The 23,528-nt window shown below is 42.8% G+C and overlaps 2 protein-coding genes across 4 annotated transcripts in view; both read right to left on the reverse strand.

The window, feature by feature from the left end:
* Positions 1-10,122, reverse strand: part of LOC306931586 (deubiquitinase DESI2-like) — a 32,225-nt gene extending 22,103 nt beyond the window's left edge. For both annotated transcript variants that reach the window (XR_013791028.1, XM_079513019.1), the window contains exon 1: positions 9,308-10,122. Coding sequence is in view for 1 of the 2 variants with exons in the window: in XM_079513019.1 (XP_079369145.1) it covers positions 9,308-9,355 (48 nt within the window). In the remaining variant the exon portion in view is untranslated. The remainder of the gene's footprint in view (positions 1-9,307) is intronic.
* A 1,164-nt stretch (positions 10,123-11,286) lies between these two features.
* Positions 11,287-22,222, reverse strand: mtrf1l (mitochondrial translational release factor 1-like). Of its 2 annotated transcripts, none has more exons than XM_079512787.1 (8): positions 21,637-22,222; positions 21,253-21,332; positions 19,315-19,419; positions 18,941-19,019; positions 17,365-17,534; positions 15,861-15,978; positions 13,894-14,030; positions 11,287-11,739 (listed from the first exon to the last, which is right to left on the reverse strand). In XM_079512787.1, exons 1-8 carry the CDS (start codon positions 22,028-22,030, stop codon positions 11,536-11,538), a joined length of 1,287 nt encoding a protein of 428 aa, XP_079368913.1. In that variant the 5' UTR covers positions 22,031-22,222; the 3' UTR covers positions 11,287-11,535. The 2 variants fall into 2 exon arrangements, with proteins under 2 accessions (XP_079368913.1, XP_079368914.1); XM_079512788.1 differs by having other exon boundaries at positions 17,365-17,526; positions 18,939-19,019.
* Positions 22,223-23,528: the final 1,306 nt, after the last annotated feature.

The following is a 23,528-nucleotide window of genomic DNA, read 5'->3' on the forward strand; positions in this document are numbered from 1 at the left end:
AACCACTCCCTATAGGTCAATTAAGACAATACAGACTGAGGCCGGTGGTCTGCTGCTGCCAACAAGCGCTCGCTGGGCTTCTCACAATAGAAGAAACTGCTCGTGTTGCTCTTCTACCCTCCCGCCTTCTCCTCCTTCTGCTTTGGTTGTGAAGTAAGAGTCTTATCTTAACTGGCCCTAATGACCTTAAAGCCCATTAAACCCAGCCTTCTCCTCAGCATGGAGGAGGGAAGGTAGTGTGTGTGTGTGTGTGTGTGTGTGTGTGTGTGTGTGTGTGTGTGTGTGTGTGTGTGTAAAAGAGTGTGCATGAATGAATTACACAGAGCAAGAGACTGTGGGACAGAGGCCAGGACAAACAGCAGGTTCAGCTGTCAGTATAATAGTCTATTGATCCACTGCACACACACAGTGTGGCTGTGTGGTAAAAGATGCATAAAAGCAGCGCTGAGCCCCGGAGACTCATCTGGTAAGACTGCATAAGGCAAGTCCTTCCCAAAGCTGGCCTGGCTTCAAATCCGACAGAGTTTACGTGTCAGCATCTCTACTGCCTTTCCTGTACTTCCACTTACTGTCACGATTAAGATGAAGCAAGAATAACGGGGAACATAACGGGAGTGCCGGTGTGTATTAACCGGCTGACTGAAAGACCTCGACAGAGCAAGCTGTCTAGATCTGACATCTCCTGACAATGTGGGGCAGATCAGATCAGGTGACATCTCATGTTTAGAGATGCTCCAAACGCATGGCACAGACTACTGACAATCAGCTGATGGCACTGTTCTGTGCCTGCGTTGAGAGGAAACAAATATACCACACTTGGAAAATACCCGATTGATTTGTTTTTATCAACAAAAATACATATATACATAAACAATAAATATTTGTTTTCAGTTTTTCATGTGTCTATGAGGTGACAGTACTTCATTAGACACCCTGGAGTCGTTTTTATGTGCAATTGTGTATTAACTTTGTATTTAGGGTTTCTTCCTGGAGGCTGAACCCTTGACAGTCAAACGGGCCAATGAAATAAACAGTAATATAGTGACACCACACTATCAGTGTGGTGTCACCACCCCCCCCCCCCCCCCCCCCCCCCCCCCCCCCCAATTAGAGGAAATAGCCAATAATGCACCTTTGCACAAAATAACACCTGGACCTCTTTGGTGGGGACGTAACAAATACAAATAAAAGGTAAGAAAGCCTTCTAGCATGGAATTCTGGCATATGGCAGACATGCTGAGTGCTGACGTGTCAGCAGTAACTAAAGTGTATGTATGCTCAGAATTCCCAATGTTTCTCACAGTTCTTTGAATCCTAGCTCAGTTTAAGTGGATTCCCTGGACAGCTCTGAGTGTTTAAGTCACCTTGCTTAATGACACCACCTGCCAGTCTACCTGCCAGTGTGTGTACAGTATGTATGAAGGAGCATGCACAGCTTACGACATTTGAGATTAGAAAGAAATAAAGACAATGATGCAAGAAGAGTATAAAACTGAGTCTGAGCAAGGATATGAGACAGAAATAGATAAAGTATTGCACAGATTATTTGAACACAAAATGAGCCAGAGAAGAGAAATATGATGATTTTCACACATACAACAGCTTCACGTGTTGACATTTCAAATGAACAGGAAACGACTATGCCACCTTATGAAAACAGGACCACGGTTAATATGCACGGCTATTTTAACCATAGATATAAAAAAAAATCACACCCGTGTGAACTGAGTGGTGTAAGGTCTTATATATAAGCCTGTCTGACGTAATGAAATCATGTCTGACGTAATGAAATCACACCCGGGTGAACAGGGTGAGCATAGCAACCATGCTCATTTTTTCTGCACAGACTAACAAAGCCAGTTGTAGGAGTGGTTTAAATCACACCCGGGTGAACAGGGTGAGCATAGCAACCATGCTCATTTTTTCCGCACTAACAAAGCCAGTTGTAGGAGTGGTTTACACCACTCAAAAATAGATGCCTCATTGGCCACTGCCGGAGGAAGTCAAGTGGAAGCGCGTAAGGCAGTAGGCACGCTGCGACGCTGCCACTCAAGTGACTACTGGCCAATCACAGCGCGTCTTTTCCGGGACTTATTCATTCACTCCAAAGGAGCTTTATTGGCATGGGAAAACAAACGTTTACATCTAATTGGTCTACCGAACGTCCCCTGTGACGCACGCGGAAGCTTGGCTATGTTGGCAAGCGAGCATGGAAATGGTGCCGGGTTTGCATAAATGCCAATGGTCACGGCCCCCTCCTACTAGTAGTATGGGATAAAGTACAGTTTTAGACCGCGACGGAGGGGCGCCGTCTCGAGCGAACTTGAGCCACGTGAGACATCACTGAGCGCGCTAAAGAATATTAAATCATGTTCTGGCGAGAGCGTTTGCCCCGCCTGCTACTCAAAGTGGCTACTGGCCAATCACAGCGCGTCCTTGCACAAGTGCACTGGCCAATCACAGCGTGTCCTTGCACAAGTGCACTGGCCAATCACAGCGTGTCCTTACGCAAACTCAGCACCATTTCCATGCTCGCTGTTGCCAAGCTTCCGCTATGCGTCTTGCCTCCTGTCGAGATCACACACCCCAGAGCCAAAGGAGGCGTCTACCTTTCTATGTCTATGATTTTAACCAGTAAGCCAGTCGCCCACACAATTACTGCTGTCCAAATGTTCTAAGCAATAGCTGATAAAGGCGGAAACTCTGGAAAGGAGAACAGCATTGCTTCAATATGGGAGCATCTGTGACTGTGGTCTGCTACTAGGTTAGTCCATTTTGTGTTTGTATTTTGTGAAATAAATGTGTAAAAGCCATTATAAGTCTTAACACTACATGCTGATGCTGTTGTGTTACACATCATAGGCGACGGAGGGGGGGGGGTCAGAAGGGTCTATATGTCCCCGCAGTATTGGGAGATGACTGGTCTAATTATTATTCATTTCTTTTTCCCAATATGGCGCTGGTCAACACCGTTCCCATTTTGTTGTGCAATCGCACAATCGTCGTTGTATTGGCTGCATGATTGCCTGTCGCTGCAATGACCATTCGGCAGTTGGTCGAAGGCGGATGCGTGATGACGTCAAGCCCCCCCCCCGCGCGATTCAGCGAATAATAATAATAATGATAACTTGTACCCACACTTGTGAGCATCTGATGGCACCCCTGTTACACATCACACCTCTGATTCAACAAGACAAGCCATGTAAAAGCACAGGGAGGGTGGCATAGGATTCACTTATTTCACTATTAACAGACAGGACAATAACAAAAGAAAAGAACTGCAGGCAATGAAACCTGTCTAGACCTGCCTGGTCGGGCAAGTACGAATTGAGTGCAATGTTGTTTTGATTTCATTCTAATTCATCATATGAGTTGCTGACTGGCCCGTGACGGCCAAGCGGTCTGGGCACCTAGACTGGTAATTCGAGTTCCGATCCCAACGATATTTGCTGCGTGTCTTCCCACCATCTCTCTCCCAGTTTCCTGTCAACCTACTGTCTATCTATGCAGTCACAAATTGGGTTTATATAAGACGGGGTCAAGTTTGATATAAATGAATATCAAATCAAATCTAAATACCGAATCAACTGTCTGAGGTGCTCACAAAAGCCTGAGTAGATGTTAACATAAATAGCCCTGTGTGTGTGTGTGTGTGTGTGTGTGTGTGTGTGTGTGTGTGTGTGTGTGTGTGTGTGTGTGTGTGTGTGTGTGTGTAATGCACTTATAACATGTCCCCAGAAATTAATTTAAATCAAATCATACAGAGCTTCCCCAAAGTAATATAGATTACGGTAGATAGATAATAAAATCGTTATTTCAAGATGTGTTTGTGTTTTTACAAACGATAGATTTGAGAAGTATACTGTGCAATGCACTGCTGGCAATGGTACCCAGGCCAAAACAATGGTACCCAGGTCAATGGTACCCAGGCCAAAACAATGGTACCCAGGTCAATGGTACCCAGGCCAAAACAATGGTACCCAGGTCAAAACAATGGTACCCAGGCCAAAACAATGGTACCCAGGCCAAAACAATGGTACCCAGGCCAAAACAATGGTACCCAGGTCAATGGTACCCAGGCCAAAACAATGGTACCCAGGTCAATGGTACCCAGGCCAAAACAATGGTACCCAGGTCAAAACAATGGTACCCAGGCCAAAACAATGGTACCCAGGCCAAAACAATGGTACCCAGGTCAATGGTACCCAGGCCAAAACAATGGTACCCAGGTCAAAACAATGGTACCCAGGCCAAAACAATGGTACCCAGGCCAAAACAATGGTACCCAGGCCAAAACAATGGTACCCAGGTCAATGGTACCCAGGCCAAAACAATGGTACCCAGGTCAAAACAATGGTACCCAGGCCAAAACAATGGTACCCAGGCCAAAACAATGGTACCCAGGTCAATGGTACCCAGGCCAAAACAATGGTACCCAGGTCAATGGTACCCAGGCCAAAACAATGGTACCCAGGTCAAAACAATGGTACCCAGGCCAAAACAATGGTACCCAGGTCAAAACAATGGTACCCAGGCCAAAACAATGGTACCCAGGTCAAAACAATGGTACCCAGGTCAAAACAATGGTACCCAGGCCAAAACAATGGTACCCAGGCCAAAACAATGGTACCCAGGCCAAAACAATGGTACCCAGGTCAATGGTACCCAGGCCAAAACAATGGTACCCAGGTCAATGGTACCCAGGCCAAAACAATGGTACCCAGGTCAAAACAATGGTACCCAGGCCAAAACAATGGTACCCAGGTCAATGGTACCCAGGCCAAAACAATGGTACCCAGGTCAAAACAATGGTACCCAGGCCAAAACAATGGTACCCAGGTCAAAACAATGGTACCCAGGCCAAAACAATGGTACCCAGGTCAAAACAATGGTACCCAGGTCAAAACAATGGTACCCAGGCCAAAACAATGGTACCCAGGCCAAAACAATGGTACCCAGGCCAAAACAATGGTACCCAGGTCAAAACAATGGTACCCAGGTCAAAACAATGGTACCCAGGCCAAAACAATGGTACCCAGGCCAAAACAATGGTACCCAGGCCAAAACAATGGTACCCAGGCCAAAACAATGGTACCCAGGCCAAAACAATGGTACCCAGGCCAAAACAATGGTACCCAGGCCAAAACAATGGTACCCAGGCCAAAACAATGGTACCCAGGCCAAAACAATGGTACCCAGGCCAAAACAATGGTACCCAGGCCAAAACAATGGTACCCAGGTCAAAACAATGGTACCCAGGTCAAAACAATGGTACCCAGGCCAAAACAATGGTACCCAGGCCAAAACAATGGTACCCAGGCCAAAACAATGGTACCCAGGCCAAAACAATGGTACCCAGGCCAAAACAATGGTACCCAGGCCAAAACAATGGTACCCAGGCCAAAACACAAGGCAGATTGGAGAAGTACTTGCCCTGCAGGGCAAGTAGACCCAGGTCTGCATGGATCTTTCTTATGCCACTACTGTGTGGCTACTCTCTTCTCTTTGTATCTCTGTTCACTCTCTCCCATTATTCTCTGCAAGCTGGCGGCAAAGAGGAGCCTTTCTCTTTCCGTCTTCATCCTTTCATATATCTTTTTAAGCAGTATGGACATGGACATACGACTAAAGTCATCCTAGTATTTCTATCTCTCTCTCTCTCTCTCTCTCTCTCTCACACACACACACACACTCTCTAGGCACTTAACTTGCGGATAGATTAGGAACAATGGTTTGCTCTGTCACCCCTTACCCACTGGTCTTTGCAGGCTAGAATGTCTGCATGTATCTGATTATCTTTCTCTCCCTAGTCTGTACTACACACTGTACACAGTATATCTCTCCATTTCGCACACAATTTGTCCAGTGATCTTCAGAAAGATTGTAAGTTATATTTTGCCATAGGCCGCCTAGGACATAACATATCCATTCCATCCCCCTCTCTTCTTCATTTTCTCTCCTCCCCATCTTCCATGATTACGCATTCAAGCTGAAATTTAGTGGCAGCAAAGTCAGTCAGTCTGTCTGTGTGTGCAAGTCTCCATTCCTCATTTTCTCAACAGCACTCTAATTCTCACACCTCCTCTGTTCTCTGCTAATAGAGAGACAACATGTCTATAAATGCCATGGAGTGGATTGAAAGAGAAGTTACAGTGAAGTAAAATAAAATAAAATAATAAAATAAAAAGATTATTGAAATGATGCACGTTTCCGTCTTTATTTAGCACCGGTAGTTGTGATCCCATTAAAATGAGGCCAATAATGAAGAGCCAATAGCAATCGTTTCGGTTGCTTTTTGGGACATGAAGTTCCAAGATGGTGGATTTGACCGGAGCTATGGGTAAAGTCACTACTAGTGATGCAACTGAATATAGACCAGCTTGCTCCACAAAAAAAGAAGACACCAGACCAGTTGCTGCTCACTCTGGGAAAGACCTACGCTGTAGAGTGTATCAACTATCGACGGAAATGCTGGATTTTGGCATTAGTACCGCTCAAGGAAATGACGTTGACGCTTTACAAATCTGTTTACATTCTCCGTGAATGAAACAAGTGTTGTGATTGGTCAAAAAATATCGTATCCAGGGGAAATACATCTGACGGATGTTCCGGCCCAACACTTCCGGCTATACACTCTTTGCCTTAGGTCGACTCGTGACCAGGCTTTTCTCTTCACAGATGAGTAAGGCTAGGAACGAGGTTAGATGCTGCTGCTTGATGTTCTCAGTAAGCATCTGTATTACTGGCTTGTGCAGTATTCAAGTAATGCAGCATCTTTTGTCTTTTAAAATAACTCAATCACATGCACATATTGGTGCAGTTACACACGGTTTCAGAACGCTATGACTGAGAATACGATATTCTCACAGATGAGTGAAGAAAGACATTTACAATTGCACAACAGTGCATTCCTTCCAGTAATGCGTACATTTTATGTTTGTTGGCTGAAATAGTGAAATTTAGCTTTTGAAGTGAGATTCATGATCTTTCTGATCAGAGACGAAGAGTTCTTATAATTGTCACGGGGGCCATTTCAGCACCATAACAGTAATAATGGATGATCTAAAGAGGAGTTACAAATTCTTCACGGGGCCCAATCCCTCTAGCCCTCACATACATGACGTCACTGTTTCTGATGATGTTTTCATGTGCTTGTGAACTAAGTGTTGAGTGCTCCAACATATGCTTTTGAATGGAAAAGTGACACTCATGTGGACTTCAACAACGTTAGAGTACAGTACTGAGTACAGTATTGCATCCCAACCTAGGACCCCCGGAGCATGACATGATTGCGTCCTTTCTCAATTTAGTGAGTCTAAGTATGCAGGATATTTGCATCACTGACATCATGTCATTCCGATTCCGGCCAATCAGAATTTGAGTTGAGATGAGATGAGATGAGATATACTTTATTAATCCCTGAGGGGAAATTGAAGCGTTACAACAGCACAGTGTAGGACAAAGTTGGTGTTAGCACATACACCAAAAGCTAGACATAGGAGGGGCTATTGCGTCTCAAAAATAAAAGAGGGCAGATAAGGAGAGAAAGGGGCAAGAGTTTTAGGGATAGAAAAAAATGCGGAGTGTTTCTCCAACACACATAAATTACCAGATGTGTAGTTCACCCCTCCTCGCTACCCCAGCCCTCTCCCTCCTTATACTCTCTCATATGCACCATCACACATCTTCCTCTGGTAGGGCTCATAATGGACTGACATTTAAAAAGACTTGCACTAATAGCAGAGAGAGACATATGGAGAGAAAGAGACAGTAGGCAGACAGAAGATGGACAGAGAAAGACGAAAGGTAGCAATGGAAACAATATGGAAAAGTGGCCAGAAACATCATCCTAGTGTCTCAGTGGGCTATTTACAGAGTTCATCACATGTTATTGCCTGACTTTACAAGTTTACAGTCTAATATCCAACAGCATATCAACTGCTGCATTCAACATATAAGCTATAGTCAATGTCATGAGCATATCCAATGTGACATACTATAATTGTAATGCCTTGCTGGGTCTCCTTGTATGTATGTAATGTACAAGACAAGTATTCGTTCCTGTTCCACTCTGTGCCTATAACTGTTATAGGCACAGAGTGGAACAGGAACGAATACTTGTCTTGTACATTACATACATACAAGGAGACCCAGCAAGGAACAGAATGAGGTCACACCAACATGATGACATTGCAGTCAAGTAAGTCACGGTTGGTTGTCTCTAATGACATCACACTGCAGGTGTCAAGTATCACACTGCAGGTGTCAAGTAGACTAACACAGTGAGACATAACACAGACAACTATAATAAAACATAACACTGGGATAAAGGTGCAAGATACAGCTGTTTGTTATTTCACGTGATGGAAAAAATGTTTTTTCTTAATATTTTAAGCTTTGAATTTTGACTTATTCAATTGGTGAATTCATTTGAAGTTACACTGCATAGGGTTTTGACCCTATGCAGTGTCAAGTAAGACTTGTTGAAAAAGGTAAATGTTAAAAATGATGCCTGCAATGAGTCGACCTTATTATGCAAGTAGTAAAGTACAGTAACAGTACATAGAAATGTTGACAGTGTATTACAACAAATATTACTCAAACAGGCTTGCAATGGCATCACTACCAATCGATGATTCATAAAGAAATCACTATTGCTGGAAAAACCGACTCAATACTACCACATGACAACACAATGCGTCAAATCCAACCTCTGGCCTTAACATCCAAGTCTGGGTGTCTGGCCTAATCTTGTTTTGACTTTCTCAGTCACCACCATGTATCTCTGATTTTGGTACAGGTTTAATCATTATTGGTTCATAATCATATCAATCACTATTATAAACATTGAACCTCTACTTGTTTATATAAAGTTTGTCTCCAGCAACTGTGACTATTTTCAGTACAGCATGCAATGTGCATGAGTGCTGAGGGGAAACTGGAACTGGTCAACTTTCTTGGCAGAAGCGTGACTTCTGTTCACCTGACTTCACTGTTTTGGCCATAGAAGCTTAGCGTTCCCAATTAGTCATTTTGCTCCACTCCTAATATGGCAATGAAACTGAATAATATTTCACACATTGTGACAGTGTGTGTGTGTGTGTGTGTGTGTGGGGTGGGGTGTGGTTGGTGTGTGTGTGTGTGTGTGTGTGTGTGTGTGTGTGTGTGTGTGTGTGTGTGTGTGTGTGTGGGGGGGGGGGGGGGGTCATTCATCATGTCTTTCTTTCAGAGTTAACCCTGAGGATATTTTATTACATTTATTTTGTAATAAGTTATCTTTGACATGTTTCCCAGCAAGGCAACTTACCATGTCATAAACATTTAGAATGATCGGCTCGTTTGCCATCACTGGCATCAGGATGTTGTCCCTCTACGAGCCTCTTCTTCTGTTGTCTTCACAGCCCCCTCCTCTTTTTCAGGTGTCACTTCAAGTCTTCTACAGTCCCCAAACTCTTCTTCTGGTGTGACTTCTACAGTCCCAAAACTCTTGTTTAGCTATCTTCCACAGCTCCCCTCCTCTTCTTCTGGTTTGACCTCTACAGCCCCCTCCTCTACGTTCTTTAGCTCGGTGTCTGTCTTCCACAGCTCCCCTTCCTCTTCTTCTGTTCGGTCTTCACAACCCCCCTCCTCTTTCATACAGAACCTTTCCCCTCTCACTAGTTTCTTGAAAGAACTACAGACACTCAGCTCGACAGTTCACAAACATGGCCGGGGCGGGCGTAGAAAGACGCCCGTTATACTGACAATTAAGTCCACTACCGCATTCGTAGTCCAGCATCCGACGGCGTTGTCCAAAAACAAACCCCACATAAAAACAATGAACAGCTGATGAACTGACTCGCTAGCTTAGCTTAGCCGCAAAGCTCGAAGTGAAAGGATGAAAAGTGAGTATTCTCGCCAAGGAATTAGCACGAAAATGCTGATATGTCATCTTCCCGAGCGACTTCCAATCCGATATCTCATTGCGTGTGAATATTCCCCACTTGATTAGTGATAGATATATATCCTCCGTGGTACTGGTTAGCGGTACTAGCCCTTGGCTGAATTGAAAGGATGGATGTGACTGTTTGAGAAAACTGGAGTGGAGGGGAGAGTGGGCGAGGGGAGCTGGCAGCTGCACGATGAATCGACATTCAATTAGTAAACCTTGGTAGTGGCGCTTGCTTGGGATATGTAGTTGAAGGATGGCCTGGACCGGGTTGGATAATGGGTAATTATCATAGGGAATAAAACAATATGTATAACATGAAAATAATTAAAGTAAGGCATATTCTTATGTCTTACTACTCTTCAACTTGCAAAGTATGGCGCGCCGTGCCGTGCACACACAGATTATCTTGAGCCAATTAACTGTATACCTCCAAACCAATCTAACACATACAGCTAATACGTGGTGCAGCCATATTAACTTTATAATATAACTATTCTATACATTTGAGCAGTTCATGGATTAACGTGTCTGCCAATTTGTCATCATACAATCTTAATGATTACAAACTTTAACCAACAGAGCATTTAACGTGTTGATATACTACGGTACTTAATTTGCAATTTATCTTTTACGATGGAATAGAAATGTGTATATTCCCTTGAAATAGTTTTCATTGACGTTATTTTATTTATTTTTAAAAAGCTACTGTCCAGATCAACTTGAGAGATGATTGGACTCTGGATTCCCTTTCTGTTTGATGCCCTATTTTATAGGCCTACTTTGTCATGTCACAGTCCATTATGAGTTTGAAAACCAGCCACATTAATTGACTGCTCAAATTCATAGAATAGTTCTAAAGTTATTATGCTGCAACACATATTAGCCTTAAGGTTGATTGAAACCTGTCAAACTGCCTGCCCATAGTGTCACCTACAGACCAGGCGCCACAGGGGGGCAAAAGGGGTTAAAGAGACCACCTTGGCCCCCTATTCAAAGACTCAAAGGGCTTTTTCAAATGACCCCAATAGTTGTTTTATTTTATTGTATGACACTGCTACCAGATCAGAATAAGTTATTTCCTTGGTCAGTGTAAACACAATAGTTAAATAACATGTGTAATAGGTTTGACATGATTCACAGGAAGCTTCCATTCCGTTGCCATAGAATATATAATGTTCATTTCCATCAAGTTATTACATACAATTTAATTCTTGAAATAAAAACTCAGCTGTTTCAAGAGGAGGTCAAGGATTTTCCCCAGTTTGTACATGGAATTTGACCAGTGGGAAGCAGCAAATTGCTAGTACAGATGAAGCACCCTCATACACTACAAAGTTCCTTGACTATTCAGTCTTTTTTTTTGTGGCTTTCGCCTTTATTTTATATTTTTTATGGAGGGACAGACAGTAGGCTGACAGGAAATGGGGAGAGAGATGGGGGGATGACATGCAGTAAAGGCCGTCGGGATCGGGAGTCGAACCCACGGCACACTGCCAGACTGGATTACCAGCCAAGGTGCCTGGACCGCTGAGCCACGGCCCAGGCCGACTATTCATTGTCTATAATCCAAAGGTTTATCTTATCTTTTCTAAACTGACAGTCAGTCAATAGTCCTTTTCTCCAAGGAGGTCCATAAGCATCTCCTGATTGGAGAAATCCTCGAGGGAGGAGTTCATTTCCTCCAGTAGCTCCTCCCCTAACAGGAAGTCCCCGACGCTATGCAAAGACTTCCCTAGACGGTGATCAGTGATCCGATCCTGGGCGAAGTTGTAGGTACGGATCTTCTCTGACCGGGCTTTGGTACCAATCTGGAGAAGGGAGAAATAAGCAGTAATTGTGTTACTGTATTGCATTTCAGAATTTCGAAAACACTATAATCTATTGGGAAAGGTTACAGTATGGTTAAATTGGTAGTATACCACACAAATAGGAATAGGAATGGTCTGCTTTCAATTGATAAAATCTTTGATGAAAGACATTATAATTGTGTGTGCCTTTACATTAAATTACATGTCCAACATAGCCATGATCTCATAAGATTTCCTCTGAAACAGAAGTGTCTAGTCCTTCACCAATACCCTTTCTTTTACTCTTTAGAAGAATGTTTTTTTCTTTTTTTTTGTAATGTAATGTAATTTACCATGAATAAGATCAATACATGCCATACAATAAACCTTGAATTGAATTTCGGACTTATTTATATTTACTTATTTATATATAAAAGGTTTATCTCTCCCATCCATTTATAGAAAAGATAAATCTGCAGCACACCAGGTAGCTCCCGTTTGCTTCTCATGAAGCCTAGTGCTCAAAAAGTAAATAATAATAGCTTTGCAAATGCAAACGAGAGCTACCTACCTCTACCTGGTGTGTGGATTTTTGAGGGGCGCTAGCCTCTACAATGCATGGCTTTCCAAATTATGTCATAGGCCAGGCAAGTCTATGGACTTTGAATGCTTGTTAGAGCCTAATTATAAATACCCCGTCCCCAGCCAAGTCTATTGACTTTTAGGGTAAATTATGATGTAATTCGTGCCAGCCAAGTCTATGTACTTTAATGTTTGTTTAGCGCAGTAAATGACAACTCTGATATATATACATCTGGTAATACATTTATTTCATTTTTCACAGACACGAGAACATCAACATGCCACCAAAAATCTGGGCTCCCCTCACATCACACAAGTGTGATTTTTTTGAGGGGCGCTAGCCCCTCTTATATCCAGCTTTTAGTGTCCGTCCACTAACTTTGTCTGTCCTACACAAACATTAAATTCCCATCGACAATGAATGGAGAATTTTACGTGTCTGAGCAAATAGACATCATGTCTATCTTACGTCATAATGACAAATTCCCTAACACAAACATTGATGTGCTCTCAGTAATGCTCTCAGTAATAAGTTGGCAATACACCAGGAAGATACATTTTCATATCGTATCATAATTTATTTTAGTCCCAATTTGTGATTGGCCGGAATGAGATGATCTACGATGATAAGAGCGCCCCTCACTTCACACAGGTGTGATTATTGTTCTTTTCTGCTTGGTGAGCTGTTTTGATACTTACTAGTCCGGCAGCCGGGGGTGTGCAGTGGGAAATTTGGTATATAGTTTTTTTTATTGGCCTAAAATATTGTCTATATACATACATTCATGAATAAACTTGCTGACCGGCTGTCAGTATTGAGCAATTTATTTTATAGGGGTTTATGTGACAAAAATGTACAAATTTCATTATGCTTTAGTTTAATGTGACGTGTCAAACTAGAGGGGTTTCATGATTCTGAATCCATTCCAAGCATTAGTTTTGCACAAAAAACACTCCTTGGGCTAAAAACGTCCATAGCCGTCATCACAAATTTGATGAGGTCAGCACATTTTAGCCCAAGGAGTGTTTTTTTGTGCAAAACTAATGCTTGGAATGGATTCAGAATCATGAAAACCCCCTAGTTTCACATGTCACATAAAGCATAATGAAAATTTGAAAATCTTGCCATATAGGTTGTTAATGGTATGGTCACATATCCCCCATAAGAAATTGCTCAATACAGACAGCCGGTCAGCAAGTGGATTCATGAATGTATGTACAATATTCTACTCTAGTCTAGGCCAATAAAAAAAACACTATATACCAAATGTCCCACTTTAAACAAAAGAAGCCTGTTGGCTGCCGGACTATACCTATTACCTACTGTAGTAGGTCTAGGATGTGCATGTCTTTTGCACTTTTATCATATCTCTCTCTTCCTCTGTGATTCATTTAGTTTACCAGCCGCTACTTCTTTGCATTATAATGTACCTGGATACATCCCAGCGGTACTTTGCATTATATCTCTCTATCTATGGTATCCCACCTGTAGTACTGGTATACTTGTATGTTATCGCACCTGTACTTCGCATTATACCTGTATATTAGCCCACTTGTACTTTGTGGTATATTTGGATGTTATTGTTATCCCACCTGTACTTTGCGTGCATTGCATCGTTTGCTGGTCTCCACCTCCAGTTTCATGGAATAGAGTTTGGCTCTCAGCACCTTCATGGCCTTTTCCTTGTTCTTTATCTGTGATCGCCCCTCTTGGCACTCCGACACCACACCTAGACAGACAGACAGACAGTTTGAGAAACTGGCATTAACAGTTTCCCATTCATGTCAATACAAACAACGTTGTTATGATTTAGTACCAGGCTCATTAGATTAGCACCATTTTGAATAGCATCTTCCATGTTTGATACATTTGGCTGTGTTTTTGAGGGGCCCTCCTATGCCCAGCTTTACGGGTTTGTGTAAAACACAAACATTGGCTTGTGATTGGCTGATCACGCCATAGTGATGATTTGATTGACTAGGCAAAGTACATATTAAAGATAAAAGTGAGGGCAGAAAAGTGAAGACGGAAAAGTGAGGACGCAAATTGTAATTGGCCAGAATGAGATGATGTATATGTAAGAGCGCCCCAGTCACTTCACACAGGTGTGATTTTTTGTCGTGAAACCTGACATACAACAGGCCCATTTTTATTAGCACCCTAGTCATGATTGACTGCCCCCTACGCCAATGAGAGTCTGACCCCATACTGCCTAAGCCAATGGGAGTCTAAACCACTCATGTAGCCAATCGTGTAGTAGCGACCTAGTCATGATTGGCTGCCTCCTAAGCTATGACACGCGCACCGCGGAAGTCTCTGCACTCAGAGCAGTGAGACCACACTACAACGTGGAGCGGAGCGGCTGACAACAGCGGCTAATGTTATGAGCTAACCGTAGAGCAGGAAAGCCATAACAAAACACAGTGATTTAACAAATAAAAGAACGTCGCAAACGAACGAAAACAATGGCCAGAGATGGACAGAGAAACATACACAAAAAAATCACACCCGTGTGAACTGAGTGGTGTAAGGTCTTATATAGCCTGATCAGCTGTGGTCTGACGTAATGTCTGACGTAATGAAATCACACCCGGGTGAACTGGGTGACCGTAGCAACCATGCTCATTTTTTCTGCACAGACAGACTAACAAAGCCAGTTGTAGGAGTGGTTTACACCACTCAAAAAGGAAACGTTAGGAAAAGAAATCACACCTGTGTGAAGTGAGTGGTGCAACTCCGTGTGGGGGTCCCCAGGGGGTCCCCGGAGGTTCACAGGAACGCGGCCAGGGTGCCTGCCCGGTTCCGGCGAGCCGCCATGCGTCCGAAACAGTCGAGGAATGACAGTTACCATGTGGGGGTCTCTCTACTGTACTGTACTGTACTGTACTGTACTGTACTGTACTGTACTGTACTGTAACACCCCAAATCATCATATATAGTTAATGTTATTGACAAACTAGGGGTTAGGCCGTTCAGGTGGGGTGGTCGTCGCCACAGGGTGTCGGCAAGAACAGTCTTTGGCCTTTAGCCAGTTTTAGCCAGTTTTAGCCAGTTTTATTCCAATTGAACAGAAAAGGGGTGCAGGGATCGTACAGAAGGTAGGTGTGTGGTTTTTAGTTCAGTAACGCGCACATAGAACCCACTGAATTCGAGACTGGAACTAGGCTAATTACAGACAACAAAAACATTATACTTGTCAAAGGGACGACGAGTCTTTACTGCACAAACGTTTCTGTCAGTCTCTTCCTGTATTAAGTCTCATGTGAGGTCGTGTTATATCGCGGGATTTCGGCGATCTCGCGGGATCTTGGTGATTTCGCTGGGTGCTACTGGGATGCTGAGGAAGGTTCATAGACTCTATTTTACAGTTAATATGTGTGTGTTAGGCTGCGCAACAGTTACACTTTACAGCCAGCCAGCCAGAGACACACATAGCTGTCTATAGGAGTGGTTGCACCACTCAAAAAAAAAAAGATGCATAACGGAGACAGCGGTTGTTTCACCTGACAAATATGACTATGTCATTCTTGTTTTTAGTACAGTACTGGACAGTAATCACCAGTAGGTAGATGCACTATTCTCACTGCGCTGTCTGTGGTGTTGACATGTTGGCCTCCAGCTCCACTGGCCCTTTTGGTCTCTATTTTCAGGTCTTTAGGGTTTATAGTGAAAGAGATCTGAGGAGGGAAAGCAAACGATCAGCAACAATGTACACCCACGTTTACTGCAGACAGCCAGACACGCATAGCAATATCAACACTCACAGAGACCATGACTAAAAATAAAGGCTGCAGCACATTCCTACGGCAAACCTTTTTCAGCTTCGGAGGGGCTTGCCAAACCCAACAAAGTTCTGTCACAGAGGTTTTGCCATTTCTTGCCGAAAGGCTGTGTTTATGGTCACTCCGAGTACCTCCTAACCTCTTCAGGTGACCTCTATTCTGTTTAAAATCTTGGAGGTGTAAGAATACGCTGCCAAAGTTTGTTTGATTGGAGTATGCTGCAGCCTTAGTGATTTAACAACTTTTAATCTGTTGTCCCTATTTTGGGCATGTCATTGTAGGTGAACATTTTCGAAACATTTTCTAAAATTTCAAAAGAAATACACATTTTCAAAAATAGCAGATCTACACCGTGAAGAAATGTGACACAAATAAAAATGCTCCATGAATTCAAGGCTTCACAGGGTGAGTAATTGATAGGGCGAAAATTAATGAAAGGACGACTTCAACAATTTTCAACCTATCTTCATACAATTGGTCCTTACTAATAAATTATGGTATTATTTTTTCCAGCCTAAGTGGGCGTGTCATGATTATTCTACAGGTTGGAATGTGCAGAAGCAATATAAACAAAGGCGAAAGCAAAATCATTAAAAAAAAGAAAGAAACTGTATGCTTTCCCCTGTGAAATGGACAGTTTGACTGATCATATTCAAAACATTTTTGGCCATGCCTGGAATCAAACCTGGGGTAATTGGGGACTCCTGCTCCACAGGCAGCTTGGCTGCAACTATGTCGCTGCTTAAAACTGCAGCCTATTTATTCCTGAAAAGATAAGATTGCTAGAATGGAAGCCATTGTTCTCAAATTAGTAATTGAAATCCTGTCCAACGATGATGTCACTGGTAGGCGGGTTTCTGAACGGTCAACAGCCCTCCTCTGAGACACCAACCAAGTAGAAATCAAGCCCCCAGTAAGGCTATCCAACGTTGAAGCTGCCACTACGTACTGGTGAAATGTGGAATTGCAGCACTTTCATGGAGGTGGACGGACGTTCATGACGTCACGTGGGTAAGCCCGGACCTCAAATTTGAGGTCCGTGGCTAGGCTAGGCTAAACTTCCGCTTGCTCGAGCCATTGAGTTATAATTGTACTTCCGGCAGTCTTCCGGGTGCTTCAAAACGCCACTGAGCAACTTCTATTGAAATGAATAGTGGGGAGGGGGGCGGGGCTAACGCTCCGGTTCGGCCTCTGTCCTTTTATTACTCTATGGTAGAAATAGATACGAATAGATGAGGTTGAAAATGGCTGAATCAGTCTTTTAACTCTTTTAAGTGTCACCTCAGTTGGTTGTGGCAGTACAACAACAGTCATGGTACTGGTATGCATGCGCCCCTGTTTCTCTGTCTTGGGGACCCTCTGGACGCGATGGACCCCAGCTTCAAACTTCATCCTCTTGTAGCTCTGGGGGCCACTGATGCTGGCCGAAGCATGCCGCAACCCATGAAACCCTGAAAACACAAGATGCACACAGATACATGTGAAGGTAGCTCAGTCTCCACCAAACAGACTACAACAGATTACTACAGATTGGCTGTCGAATTAATAATAATAATAATAATAATAATAATAATAATAATAATAATAAAGCTTTATTTGTATAGCACCTTTTAAGAACAAGGTCACAAAGGGCTTAACAGTAGGCAATAGGCAAAAAATACAACACAAGAAACACACAAAAAACAGTGGATAAAAAATAAATAGAAAAATACATCAGAAAATACATCAAAATCACAACGGTAAAAGCAGCTTTATAAAAGTGGGTCTTCAGGAGCGATTTAAAACGAGCTACCGAATCGGCAAACCTGATCTCCAGGAGCAGGGCATTCCACAGTGACAGTGCTCGGATTGCAAAGGCCCGGTTACCTATAGTTTTTGTGCAGCCTGTTTTTATTATGAGTAGAGCCTTGCCCGAAGATCTCAGCTTGCGGGCTGGCTCTGTGGCTCATAAGGGTCAAGTAGGTCCGAAATGTAGGACGGAGCAAGGCCTGACCTACCCTTGAATGTAAAAAGCAGTATTTTAAAATCGATTCTAAAAGAGATAGGCAGCCAGTGGTGGCCAGAATAGATGTGATATGATCAAACTTTCTTGAGCCTGTCAGGAGGCAGACTGCTGCATTCTGGACTGGTGGATGGATTTTTGGAGAGACAGGAGTAAAGGGAATTGCAATGAAGTCAGGAGATCAGTCGGTTGGAAGGTGTGAAAAAAAGTTGTTGAATGCACCTGAGAGACGACACAGACAGACGGCTACTATGGTGCAGTAATTACAGTAATTATATTTATGTTATTACCAGTGGTATAATGGTGATTTTTTTCTCCCGGTACCACAGCAATTTAACGACGTCACGTGCACGTGCGCACACGGCACACGCCTACATGTGCACAGAACTCCTATAGTTGAGTCAACTCGTAACAAATTAATTAATTCAAACGACCATAAAACAACAGTAACAACTGTAGTAGAGTAGCCTACTGTTGTTACTAGCACCATAATACTGTGTTGATAATCTACTAAAGCCTATGTGCCTACGGACTAGCCAACAGTAGGTACTTAACAGGTCACACATGGACCATTGATATGTACGAGTTGCGTCTGCAGCTTTTGTAGCTTGGCAAAAAGGGTGAGAATGAGGCAGCCAATTATCTATTGTTATGGAGGATTTTTTTTCTCACCTCTGTCTTTCAGCAGCCTAGCTGGGCAAGAGCTCTGTTGAGTGGGCTGCCCAACAGACACTGTGATTGGGGACGCGTTCTAGCGTGCACCGTAGTGTGCCGTGAAAAAAATATTGGTACCACGGCGTGGCACTGTGTGCTACGAGCATGACACCACTGGTTGTTACAGAGAAAATCACTTACCTATCTCATTGGTCATGTGCTCAAGAACATCAAAGGCCCAGCCGTGGTGCTGAGCAAAGCCCTGGTACATATCAAAAATCTGCAGGTCAGAAAATAACAAATAAATATTCACTGTCACACAGAGAACAAATAAGAGCATTATTAAATGTTAGCTTGAAAATCTGTTATTTTAAGCAAGCAGCAACTTGGCAATTAGGCATTACATAGCCCTTGCCTTGATGACATAGACAAGACATAGCTCCATTGTGAATTGGGGGGGGGGAATAAATCTGCTTTTAGTGTGCACTTTCCTTCGTTGCATGCTATACATCAATTGCATTTTATTAGCTATGAATGACATACTATTTTTTTGTTATTACTACTAAAACGCTAACCTCAGCTGTGAATAACATTGCCTCCTGGCCACCAACCCCAGCTGTGACTTCAAGGACAAGGTCACTCTGGTCGATTTCCTCCTCAGGGATCAACAGGCCCAGGATCTAATTGATGGAACAGGTCAATTGAGACATTAACAGGTTCAAGTGAGAACATAATATACAGTGAAGATGGGTCCCATCGGGAAGGGCTTCAAGCACACTCTTGAGCAAGGATAGATTAAAAAGCCTTTATTAACTAGACAGGGCTATCACATATTAAAACAAATAAAAAAGCCACCAAACGCCGACCGGTTTTGACACACCGTGTCTTCTTCAGAGCATGGCTAGAGGCCTCTCTATAAAGTAGTTTTAACTCCGATCACCGTGACCTCATCACCACAAGGATCGAGGACTGGAGTCATCATCACCTTTTTTCTTTTTTTTTTAATGTTTTTTTTTGTGGCTTTCGCCTTTATTTTATATATTTTATGGAGGGACAGACAGTAGGCTGACAGGAAATGGGGAGAGAGATGGGGGGAAGACATGCAGTAAAGGCCGTCGGGATCGGGAGTCGAACCCGCGGCACACTGCCAGACTGGATTACCAGCCAAGGTGCCTGGACCACTGAGCCACGGCCCAGGCCATCATCACCTTTTTGTATCTCAGCAGCCTCTGTTCTTTGAGTACAATTATTCAGTAGCCTATGTTTTGTAATGCTAGTTAAAGCTGCACTATGTAACTATTATGAATAAAATGTTATTTTGTTCAATCTGTATGGTAGAGTATGTTAATACAATATAACTTTAAACTTATACGATTATTGTATTTTGTCTCCCTGCTCTTCTTTTGAGATATTTAGATCGTGTCCCACTTTGACAGGCTGGAATGGCTTAGGTTTGACGACAGAGTACAGCATCTTGCAATGGGTCTGGTCCACAAGATTACATACACCACCAAGATACCCATGTACCTGTCTAAATACTTCCTTAATGTCAACGAAGTCCACACCCACAACACCAGAGGGAGTTCAACAAACCATGTGCAACCCAGATTCGGCACAAACAAGGGACTAAATTAATTTCGCTCCTATGCCACCAAAATGTGGAACGCCCTACCAACAGTCATTAAAGGACCACTTGACCACTTTTCAACCTATCTTCATATAATAGGTCCTCACTAATAATCATGATAAAATGGCACGATCAACTCCGTCTGTGTCTCATAGGAGGGCTGTGGGCAGTTTAGAAACCGTCCTCCAGTGACATCATCATTTTACATTTTACAAAAATGTTTAGATTTTCATTATCGTGAGAACGATGGCTTCCATTTTCACATTGCAACTTTTCAGGACTAGAAGGCCTGCAGTTTTTATTAGCTTGTATACACCACCCCCTTTTCCCCTCACTGTATATGTTTTTTTCCCCCCCATTTTACCTCCTCTATGATGATTTCCTGTTTGTTCTATATAGTAGTGTATATTTGTATGTCTCTAAATGTTATGATGAATTGAACATGGTGGACTGGACCCTATTGTAAACAAGTGTAATACTTTATGGTGTCGTCCACAGTTAACAGTCTTGTATTGAGTTGCGCTTGAATTGTATTGAAATTCTCCAAAACTGTTAATACATTCTTCAATCAATCAATCTCACCTAGATACAGGACACTAAATAACACATTGTTTCCCCTGAGCAAGCAGACAGGCTCTATTAGCTCATTGTAAAATTGTAAGCACTTGCACAGGAAACCAGGTTCAAATCCGGGGTAGAAGTGGAAAGTCCCTTTGTTTACATTTTGGTATTTGGTATTTCTAACTTAAAATATTATTTATTTTTCATGGATTATTTGTACAGTTTGTCTGATGTCATGAATCTCATACCCTTTGTTTACATTTTGGTATTTGGTATTTCTAACTTAAAATATTATTAAGTCTTCTTTTGCATGGATTATTTGTACCGTTTGTCTGATGTCATGAATGTCATTGAGACAGGCTTCTCTCTCCAGGTGTGCCAGCTCACGCAAGTCTGGATCTTCATCTATGAGGAGACAAGACGCATAAAATGCATTTTCTTTTTTAAAGATTTCCACTCCACAGTACCAGCCTTGTCATGAGCATTATTATTATTATGAATTGACATGTGACAGCAGACAGGTCTGCTCCTGATGAACCAATATACAATATTTTTTGTGCCAGGCAATGTTTTGCTGATTTGGCCATAGTTCAGTTATGTTGTCTGTCTGGTGTGCTGTGCTTGTTTGACGCTTAACCACTGCCAGTTAGCATCACTTCTAAAAACAATAACTATAAACAGCTTAAATGTGTATGCTTCTATTCTATACCTTTCAGTAGTGACTCCGTCTCTGCCATCTCCTTTTGTTTCGTCTCCAACGCTTTGATGAGGGGTGCCAGTCGCGACATTTGAGTCCTCTTTGCCCTCAGTTCCTCTTCACCCCCCTGGTCTGTCATATTGTTGACAGGTTTCAAACATTCACCATAATCAGTCTCCAGCTTCCTCAAATAGTCCTGCAGAGATCTTCGAGCAAAGATCTCATCGACAGTTAGTAATTTAGCCATCAATGGCATACCAGTATGCAGAGTTCTGGTGGGGTTGTAAGTGGAGGACCAATGAAATCCAAATCTTTGAAAAGTGACAGTTGGCGATTTTGGAAGATAAGGCACCAACATACCCAAAACGACATTCTTCCCCCTGTGAAAAACCGGTCTGTAGAACATTATGCTACGGTTTTCTGTAAATTTTCATTCATAATCTACTTTCTATGAATGAAATGTGTGCGACAGCAATGTAGATGCTTATTTAGCGTCGGCGTCCAAGGGCGCAGACATATTGGATGTAGTTTGCACATGCATGCGCAGCGAGATGCGCATGTCTTCTTCCTCACACGAAATCACGGCAGGCTAGACAGATCTCTGCCGCCCTCCACAGGATAACCTTAGAACCTTACTCCCTTTATACAGGGGTTCTTACACTTTTTCATGTCAACTCACGCGGACCCCCAAATGAATATGCATTTGGGCCCCATGTGAAAATATTCGTCCCAGGGATGCCCATACAGTGTTAAAAAAATATACTATCTCACACTCATTCCCATCGGGACAAGCTGCGAGCTTGTAGATCTACTATTTTCAAATAGCTGATGCGGTCGGGAGTCGGGACAGGGTAAAGTTGTATAACCGGTCCTCACTTTGAGAACCAGGATCTCTTTTACTTTGAAATGCCTTTGACAGACATTAGCAACTATTTAAGCCGCCCATTGTGACTGTTGGATCATTCAGCCGGTTGGTGGCTTGGTGCAAAAAGTTCTCAACCTTTTCAGGCCAGTGAGGCCACAACCCCCAAAAGATTATCTGGGGACCCCCACTGGGCCCACCCTGAGTTGAGGCATTACCTAGTTTGACTCTGTTCCACAGATAAATATCGTGGGAAAAACACCTTGCTAGCTTTGCGCATGCTTTTGCTATTTTCACAATTGTTGCATCTTTCTAGGTCATATTTGACAATTTGGCAATTTTTTGTTTGTTGATTGCTTTTAACACAGTAATGACCATTTTAATTGTAGAGGTATCAAAACGTCCTTAGATTGACACTTTAGAAATGTACCCTATACTCTGTAAACAAATATTATCTTGGTTTGTTCATTGTTGAGTGAGAAAACAATGTTGCACATTATAATAATCATCTGGGGACCTCCCACAATAATTTGGGGACCCCTCTGGGGGTCACGACCCTCAGTTTAAGAACCACTGCTGTAGGCTATGTAATTTTTTTAAGTTGACCTATACCACCACAATTATTTCAGTAGGCCTATAGGAAAGTCAAAGTGTTAAATACATGTTATACAACAGTCTCGTTTTTCGTCCATTGTCTCCACAGCTGTAGGCCTATATGTGACAATAGAATCCCTGAACCTTGATATTGTTATAATATAGACCTATTTTGTATTTAAAGTTAAACCTATTCGATTATTTCCCTGTGTATTTTTCTTTCTTTTTAAGAAACTAAAGTAAACATTAAGAGGAAGAAACATCCCCCAACCCTGTGTGGTTTCACTGAAACAGCCCACTGACACATTCCATGCACCCGCAGGGGTGTGAAACTATAGCCTAGAGTTCCAGTCAAGATAGTAGAGACTACCTGCAGGGTCCCATGGTATTGGCCCCCAACTCCCGGGTATGCCCCCTCCTAGGTCTCGCACTCATGCACATGTAATTT

Source organism: Electrona antarctica (assembly GCF_951216825.1).
Source record: "Electrona antarctica genome assembly, chromosome: 10".
NCBI lineage: Eukaryota > Metazoa > Chordata > Actinopteri > Myctophiformes > Myctophidae > Electrona > Electrona antarctica.

Bases quoted from the DNA above. Each gene is read 5' to 3' on its own strand.
- mtrf1l (XM_079512787.1), bottom strand. From the start codon at position 22,030: ATGTTCTACAGACCGGTTTTTCACAGGGGGAAGAATGTCGTTTTGGGT. The intron at 17,535-18,940 runs GTAAGTGATTTT...TTGTGTTTTCAG, and splicing joins GCACATGACCAATGAGATAG to GGTTTCATGGGTTGCGGCAT. The intron at 14,031-15,860 runs GTGATTACTGTC...CTGTCTGTCTAG, and splicing joins AATAGTGCATCTACCTACTG to GTGTGGTGTCGGAGTGCCAA.